General features: G+C 44.1%; 1 protein-coding gene across 1 annotated transcript in view; it reads left to right on the top strand.

The window, feature by feature from the left end:
* The window catches only part of usp22 (ubiquitin specific peptidase 22), a 54,260-nt gene continuing 44,634 nt past the window's right edge, over window positions 1-9,626 (top strand). The window contains exon 1 of the mRNA XM_070448273.1: window positions 1-518. Within this exon, the coding sequence (XP_070304374.1) occupies window positions 399-518 (120 nt within the window). The 5' untranslated portion in view covers window positions 1-398. The remainder of the gene's footprint in view (window positions 519-9,626) is intronic.

Here is a 9,626-nt window from a genome sequence, read left to right as displayed (position 1 = left end):
TCAGTAGAGGTATGAATGAGGTGGGGCTTGCCGCAATGCTCGCGGTGTTCTGTTGAAATTCCATTGCCGACCATTAAAACAACTGGGACTAACAATTTACCGAAGTGGAGACAACGARAAATACGACCCAATGTTGGATTTAATTGCAGAAGAAATGTTAACATTCGGAAATGGGATTACTCAAGGATTGCATTGATGTGTACTGCATTTTCCTCTGGTTTAGCCGTGGCTAGCTAACTCTCAAGCTAGCCGAATCGGAACAATCGGTAGCTAACCAGCCAGCTATCCAACGTAGCTAGCTAACTACARTAACTCTACAGACTTGAGTTATATGTAGTAGGACAAGGACGGTGCACGTTTCATCGCTAAAAATACGCAAAACGAATGTTGTTTCTGTCATGAGTCCAGCCGGGTGCCCCCATGTGAACGGTTTCAAAGTGGATAACTGGAAACAGAATCTACGGGTTATTTACCAATGCTTTGTGTGGAGTGGATCTGCCGAAACCAGGAAACGCAAGGTAAAAATGTTAAACGTTAGCTGACTAACTCAGAACATGCAGCAACAGACCGCTCCTCAAGAGCACTGCCCTCGACGTCTCACAGGCTAGCTGTCGCACATCACTATGTCTAAGTACCAAGTCACACAGGAAGAGGCAGCTCATACAAGTGTGTGACAGACCCTGGTTAGACCTAACGTTCACGATARCTAATTGACTAACTAGTGATATTTACTACGGGTTACCACTATAACACTTGTCGAACGTTGGCTAAGTAACGTTAACCAGCTACAGTGCACATTTTCAGGCATGTCTGTTTCTCTCGGCTTGGGCAGTTGTACGTTTACTAACGGGCAGGTGCAGTTTTGGACAGGATTGACACTGAGGGGTGTGTGTGTGAGACCTTTAAGATACTACCTAACCTCCCACGTCTCATACATCACACAATCATGTGTGCGCGCGCCTGTAAACAGTCCCTACTCTGTTTACGGTGCTTGCATCCCCAGCTAGCTAAATTGCTTGTCTGTCTGGAAACGATCTCGTAGGCTACACAGAAAATAAGTACATCTCAGCAATCTGCATGCTTCTTGAATAACATGAACACAGTACTTGGGTTATTTCATCCAAGTGTACAATTCCTTTGCTAGATCTACTTTTCCGTGTGCCATCTGCGCTCATCACCGTCCGCCCCCGCGCAACGGTACAAGACAGACAAAATACGATTATCTTATGTTCCTTATGAGCCAAGTACAGTCGGGTCTGGGGATATTATATAACTCACGTAGTTAGCTATTGTAAAAAATATTATAGGCGTGTATGTCCATATCATGATAATTTAACCGATGCGTCCATTGGCTACAGGCAGTGCGTATTAACACACAGTAGGAGAGAATCAMCAAATAATTTTCACCAATTTATTTTCAGACAGCTTTGGGAGACCATAGTCTCAAAGCATATTCAGCTAGTCTGCATTAGAATTCTCATGCAGTACAGTCTGTGTCCACACAATGCGTCATATAACTGCTGTCGTTTTAGCTAGACTAGAGCCTCCACTTGTTGGTGTCACTGTGTTGGTAGGCAGTGCATCGCCTACCATCTCCGTTAACACATTTTCAAAGGGTAGACCGTCTTAAACCAACTAAGCGTTTTGCCCGAGTTCATCAKGTGATACTGAGAGGTTGCAGTGAAGGATTCACACAAGCAGTAAGCCAGCAATGTCTATTCTTTTGACCCAATCCAGATATCATGTGTGTGTGGTTGGACTAACCCCAGGAGTTTGCATACCTTAGTCCTCATGTAAYGCTATTGTCTGTTCAGGGCTGCGATGTAGATGCAGCAGGGGTGTAGGGCTCTATGCTGAACTTTTTTTTTTACAAGGAGTAGGCCTAAGTTGAAAAATGTAGGCACACGCACACATTTAGGAGCACAATGGAAAATATTTGAGGTAATGAAGCTAGAATCCCTGTCTGTTTCCCCCTTAGGCCTCTCTCTCTGTGGGTTCAATGGTTTATTGGTATCATGTGTACAGTGTAGCTTCCTTCCAAATGGTTTCAACATTGTAACTGTTTCATCTCAGAGCCTTCAGCTTGCTAACCGCAACACACACACTGTAGCCAGTATTGGTAAGGTAAATGGTAACCATCTCACTATCTAAAAACATTCGGAACAATTTTGTCGTTCTGAGTCCTCATCACTGATTGTTTGAGTTAGGGATAGGCAAGAGAACGGAACGGACGTCAACTCCATCTTTTTACCAGAGATGTATTTTAAAAAAATAAATACAAAAATACTGTGATACTATTTGGTGGAATGTGCTTTGTGGCTTGACCCAGGGGGGAAAAAACKAAATTGTCTTAACTGTTCGAGGCACAAACAGATCTTGTCCCTGTCAGATCACTAAACAATGGTGTATGTTTCTCATATCGAAGTTAATGACTGAGCACAGAATGCATGCATCCTACAAATAGAATATCTGAGTTCAGCGAGTGTCATATCAGAATGAGTGCTTCAACCAATACCATGTGTGACAGCTGTGAGCAGTCTGCTGCACCCCCCTAACCAGCCATATAGCCTACTCGGCTGCTTCTCTCCATCCGTTCTTTCTGCACATCGCCATCAGTTTTAATATGTTACTTAGCCGTGATGGCGAGCTAGAGTGTGCAGACGGGGAYGGGGTTGGAGCGGCTTGCAGCGTGAGCCCAGTGGATACGTATCTCCTGTAAAAACAAGCAGACCAGTCTGACTTTGCTGTCACGCTGCCTCTGAGTGCCGCTGCCATAGATGAAAAAGAGGGCACAGTGAGTCATCCGTGGCCCTTTTACATTCCCGATAACCGTAAGTTTCTCTAGTGGAGCTACCTTCTCTCCGTTGTACTGCGAATTGCTGTACGTTTTATGTAATTTTATAAACCATGTCGGGGGTGTTTTTTTTKTTTKTTTTTTTACTCGCAGGCTGCAAATTGTTGGTTTGATAACAATCTTGTTTAGTCATGTTACTTGGCTAGCAAGCTAACCCCATGGGACCTTGGCTATGCACACATTTGGATGGCACAGAAAAAGGGATAGATAACCTACTCGGATGCTTCAAAGGTAGGGTACATATGCCTAAWGTATTTCAAAGATAAATCTGAGTCAAATCAATCTTTAGTTCTGGTGTTAAATTGTTTGGCGCCTAACTTTTGGTGTGTACGAATGAGTGCTGTGTGTGAGGGAGAAAGAGAGCGAGAGATTGTAGGCTGTGTAAAGTTGTCTGAAGAGTAGGCTAAAGATGGTTTCATATTGTTTTCCCCTGCCACATTGAAAATGTAGCTGATTTATGCATTTATATTCCTTACTACATTCCTMCTGCCCAATCRCAGGTAGGCCTTTGGATATGAGTAAATCAGCTATTTTCACCAATAGCCTTTTCTATTATACAGAGAAAATGTGAAGTAAAATGCAGTGTGTTGTATTAAGGACATGTGTGAATATCAGGGAAAGATGTTTGTGCAGAACGTATGGTAAACGGGCATCTGGGGCAGGGCAAACCCTGTGATATTTGGGCTGATATCACGTTGTTAGTAAAATGTTGGTATTGTGACAACCCCACTCTGATAATAGGCCAATTTTCTTGTAGTTTAYCAACCATATTTTATTTTTGTGTCTATCTGTGCTAAACATCACTATTTTGGGCCCTCACCAGTTAGCATCCCTGCTTTCTAGTTGTTTGACTCCACGCCACCCCATCTTGCGTTAGGCTGGGAATCTATATTTAACCATGTGTGGAATGGTAATCTAAACCCACCTGTCCACTGGGTGGTGGTGTGTTATGGGGAGACCTGTGTTCAGAGCTGTCACTGACCAGGCTTGTTGTGTTTAATCAGGGCTGACGCGGCGACCTGGGGTTGTGGAATGGCAGCGACACAGTCTGATGAATATCTATTTAATTTTTTTTACCCCCCTCTTTCTGTCAAGTTCTTTCTCTACCTCTTTCTTTCTCCTTCAGCTCTCCTTTCATACCCCCCCCCCCAACACACACGCGCACACACACACACAGTCGCCCCTGCTCCATGGATACCTCAATTAGGGTAAGTGGGGTGAGTGATGCAGGGATGAGGAGAAAACAAACGGATCGACCATCTGGGCTGGACCTCCTAATGAGCAGTTGATTGTATCATCAGTCTGTTTTAAACGCCTCATCTCTGTCCTGTGAGGAACAGACCCACAGAGAGGAGGTGACATGCCACCCAGGTCGTGTTCGCTAAGGCACATCGTAGCGAAACCCTTTGAAACAGAAATGTATTAAAATAACTGCAGGTATTACCTCCCTGTATCACTATCAAACCTGTTCCATGCCTCAACCTAGTCATTCTCTTATGATACTGGCAGTGCCCACCTCCTAAAGCCGATGACGGCTGCTCCATTGAAGSAGTTGTTTTGAACGCACCGTGTGCCATCTTCATCACCGCCTTTGACCAGCCACTCTATGCCCCATTAACTTTGAATTTCGCTCGCATGAAATCGTCTGGCAGATGGGTCTTTTGAGTGATCTGATTGTTGAGGAAAGCCTAGCGTCTAATACCTATGGTCAAAATCATAACCTTCATTCGGCCATGTGTCCCTCCCACCTAACTCTTTCTCTACTGAAACTTTCAAATCYAAGTTTATTTGTCACGTACACAGATTTGCAGGTGCAGTGAAWTACTTGTCATACTAGCTCCAACAGTGCAGTAGAATGTCTAGCAAATACAACACAAATAATAAAAACATTTAAACAAATGTCAGAATGAGTCCCATGTCAGATTGGAGAATGTAAATGTGTGTGTGTGTGTGCAGCATATAATTTGGACAATAAAGTATGTACAGTAGTAGGTATATTAGAATGACTGATGTCCAGACAGTAATATAAATAGTACCTGAAGTGATCAGTGTTCAATGACAAAATACATTGTATTCAGAGTACCTTTTTCCACATTTTGTTACGTTACAGCCTTATTCTAAAATGTATTAAATAGTTGWTTTTCTCATCAATCTACACACAATAACAGGTGGACTTCAAGTTGTAGAAACATCTCAAGGATGATCAATGGAAACAGGATGTACCTGAGCTCTATTTCATGTCTCATAGCAAAGGGTCTGAACTTCTGTAAATAAGGTATTTCTGGTTTTTTATAAATGTACAACATTTGCGGAACCTGTTTTCACTGTCATTATGAGGTATTTTGTGTAGATGGATGAGGGGGGAAAACTAATTTAATCTATTTTAGAATAAGGCTGTAACAAAATGTGCAGAAAGTCAAGGGGTCTGAACTTYCTGAATGCACTGTACATGGAGCATTAGTGTCAAGGTGCAGGGCAGAGTACCGGGCAGGTAGCTGGCTAGTGATGGCTGTTCARTCTGRTGGCCTGGTGATCRAAGCTGTCTGTCAGTCCTGGCTCTGATGCACTTCAATGTGTAGCCTAGGCTTAGTGCTTGATTCAGAGGACCACGGCCCGTCAAGGAATTCACCCAATCCATTKTCGAACATGTCCTGTTTTAATGACCCTCTCCGTAGGGTAGGTATATTATTTCAGGGATTGTATGGCCGTATAGTATGCTATATAGCAACAGTACAGCAATCATTCCTACACACACTAACCAGCAGCCATTCTTCATGCTGATAAATGTGCACAGCGAGTGTGTTTTGAATACATGTGACCTCCAGCCTGCTGGTTGAGACGAGGGGCTCAAGGTAATTTCTGTTACCTCTTGAGACGAGTCCTGGATACTTGCAGGTCGTTGACCACATGCCCAGTCGCCGCTGGGATTTGGAGGGGTGTGTGTGTGTCCTAAAGAAAAGGTAGGAGTGGCTTAAACACACACACACACTGTTGTAAATTATTGCATCTTCATAATTGATAGACACATGCTTAAACAAGTGGCAGCATTCTGCCTGGAATATGAATTGATGTAATGTAAACTGGAAAAAAATGGAAACGTCCCCTTTTCAAGACCTTGTCTTTCAAAGATAATTCGTAATATCCAAATAACTTCACAGATCTTCATTGCAAAGGGTTTAAACATTTTCCCATGCCTGTTCAATGAACCATAAACAATTAATGAACATGCACCTGTGGAACGGTCATTAAGACACTAACGGCTTACAGACGGTAGGCAATTAAGGTCACAGTTATGAAAACCTAGGACACTAAAGAGGCCTTTCTACTGGACTCTGAAAAACACCAAAGAAAGATCCCGGGGTCCCTGCTCATCTGCGTGAACGTGCCTTAGGAATGCTGCAAGGAGCATGAGGACTGCAGGTGGCCAGGGCAATATATTGCAATGTCCGTACTGTGAGACGCCTAAGACAGCGCTACAGGGAACAGGACGGACAGCGGATCGTCCTCGCAGTGTGCAGACCACGTGTAACAACTGCACAGGATCGGTACATCCGAAATCGGTCTGGGGCGGTGTGTCACAGCATCATCGGACTGAGCTTGCTGTCATTGCTGGCAATCTCAACGCTATGCGTTACAGGGAAGACACTCCTCCCTCATGTGGTACCCTTCCTGCATGCTCATCCTGACATGACCTCCAGCATGACAATGCCACCAGCCATACTGCTCGTTCTGTGCGTGATTTCCTGCAAGACAGGAATGTCAGTTCTGCCATAGTCAGCGAAGACCCAGATCTCAATCTCATTGCACGTCTGGGACCTGTTGGATCGGAGGTGAGGGGCTAGGGCCATTCCCCCCAGAAATGTCCGGGAACTTGCAGGTGGCCTTGTGGAAGAGTTGCGTAACATCTCACAGCAAGAACTGGCAAATCTGGTGCAGTCCATGAGGAGGAGAATTATACTGCAGTACTTAATGCAGCTGGTGGTCACACCAGATACTGACTGTTACTTTTGATTTTGCCCCCCCCCCCCCTTTGTTTAGGGACACATTCAATTTTTGTTAGTCACATGTCTGTGGAACTGGTTCAGTTTGTCTGTTGTTGAATCTTGATATGTTCATACAAATATTTACGCATGTTACGTTTTGCTGAAAATAAACGCAGTTGACAGTGAGAAGTTTATATACATGCTGTCCTTTGATATACACTGAAAATACAAATGCAAAAATTTCAAGGATTTTACAGAGTTACAGTTCATATAAGGACATCTGCCAATTTAAATAACTACTTTTTATGGATTTTTAATGGCTGGGAATACAGATATGCATCAATAAAAATACACACAAAAAATCACCTTATTTACACAAGTATTCAGACCCTTTGCTATGAGACTAGAAATTGAGCTCAGGTGCATCCTGTTTCCATTGATCATTCTTGAGATGTTTCTACAACTTGATTTGGAGTCCCCCTGTGATAAATTCAATTGATTGTACATGATTTGTATAGGCATACACCYGTGAGTCCGAAGTAATTTTCCATAGAGCTCTGAGACAGGTATGTGTGGAGGTACAGATCTGGGGAAGGGTACAAAAACATTTCTGCACCATTGAAGGTCCCCAAGAACACTGTGGCTTCCATCATTCTTAAATGGATGTTTGGAACCACCAAGACTCTTCCTAGAGCTGGCTGTCTGGCAAAACYGAGCAATCAGTGGGGAGAAGGGCCTTGGTCAGGGAGGTGACCAAGAACCCGATGGTCACTCTGACAGAGCTCCAGAGTTTCTCTGTGGAGTTGGGAGAAMTTTCCAGAAGGACTACCATCTCTGCAGCACTCCACCAAGCAGGCCTTTATGGTAGAGTGGCCAGACTGAAGCCACTCCTCATTTTTAAAGCAGCCTGCTTGGAGTTTTCCAAAAGGGACCTGAAGACTCAACCATAAGAAACAAGATTTTCTGGTCTGATGAAACCAAGATTGAACTCTTTGGCSTGAATGACAAGCGTCACATTTGGAGGACGCCTGGCACCATCCCTACGGTGAAGCATTGTAGTGACAGCATTATGCTGTAGGGATGTTTTTCAGCGGCAGGGACTTTGAGACTAGTCAGGATTTGAGGGAACGATGAACAGCGCAAAGTATAGAGATCCTTGATGAAAACCTGCTCAGGACCTCAGGCTGGGGCGATGGTTCACCTTCCCACACGACATTACTAAGCACATAGCCTAGACAACGCAGGAGTGGCTTCGGGACAAGTCTCTGAATGTCCTTGAGTGGCACAGCCAGGACTTGAACCTGATCGAACATCTTTGGAGACACCTGAAAATAGTTGTGCAGTGACGCTCCCATCCAACCTGACAGCTTGAGAGGATCTGCAAAGAAGAATGGGAGAAACTCCCTAAATACAGGTGTGCAAGCTTGTAGTGTCATACCTAAAAAATATCGAGTACTGAGTAACGTGTCTGAATACTTATGTAAATGTGATATTCCAGTTTTTTACACATTTCTCAAACCTGTTTTTGCTTTCTCATGATTGGGTATTGTGTGTAGATTGATTGGGGGGGACAATATAATCCATTTTAGAATAAGGCTGTAACAAAGTGAATGAGTCATTACTTTCCAAGTGCACTGTATATACAAAGGTATGTGGAAACCCCTTCAAATTAGTAGATTTGGCTATTTCAGCCACACCTGTTTCTGACAGGTGTATAAAGTCGAGCACCCAGCCATGCAATCTCCATAGACAAATATTGGCAGGTGGATGGATTAYCTTGGCAGGGGAGAAATGCTCACTGAYAGGGATGTAAATACATTTGGGAGAAATAAGGTTTTTGTGTGAATGGAACATTTCTGGAATCTTTCATTTCAGCTCATGAAACATGGGACCAACATTTTACATGTTGCATTCATCATTTTTGTTCTGTATACTACTTCTGAGCTATAGCCAAAGAGTAGGTATTCCATTTTTGTTTACTTTAGATTTCAGATGAAGATGGATTAGGGATGCTGTTGTGAACATGGACTCGTCTCAGTTAAGTTTCTTGAGAGAAGGAACTGAGGGTTAGCAAATTTTCAAGCGCAAACCATCAACTATGCTGCATGGCCTTTGGCTTCCAAGGGTCTCTCCCATGTTCTCTCAACTCTCCATGTATCTTATTGCTTTCTTTCCCATCATGCCTTGCACTTCACAGCCATGCTGGCTCACAGCAGCTAGCTCGCCTCATCTGCATGCGTTTGAACTGTCACTATTCATCCTCTGCTGCCACGTCCTCCCCCTCTTTCTCCCTCTAGGTCCCTCTCTCGCTCTCTCTTTCTCTTCTCTCCAAATCAACCTCCATTTTTCGCATTATCCCTCTGCAGCAGTATGCCTTCCATTCCATATACCCAACCAGTCACAATGGATTCAGGTTATGGTGGCCCTAGCCGTCAGTTATGTGTAAGATGTTCTAGCCCAGTTTTCACCCTGTCTGTCTCTCGGTCCGAGCAGGAAAGTAAGTGACTGTCTTTGTTGGTCAGTACACTGAGGATCTCTCCATCGGCCTGCTGCTCGCCTCTCCTGTTATGTTTGTGTAGTTGGCGCTGTCGCACTTCCTCTGACTAGCCCCCTTTCCCCCTCACTGCATCATGCTCCATCGCCAACACAGCAGCCCTTCTCTCAATCTGGCCAAGCCAAAGTCTGATGTCATCCCGGAAGAAGACCAATCAACATTCTTAGGCCACTCACTCTTGTCCAGTTCCACTTCCACAGTCACCCTCAGGTTCTAGGTGTGTGTGTGTGTGTGT

This window comes from Salvelinus sp. IW2-2015, linkage group LG18 (assembly GCF_002910315.2).
Source record: "Salvelinus sp. IW2-2015 linkage group LG18, ASM291031v2, whole genome shotgun sequence".
NCBI classification, from domain to species: domain Eukaryota; kingdom Metazoa; phylum Chordata; class Actinopteri; order Salmoniformes; family Salmonidae; genus Salvelinus; species Salvelinus sp. IW2-2015.
This window is presented reverse-complemented; position numbering and strand designations above follow the sequence as displayed.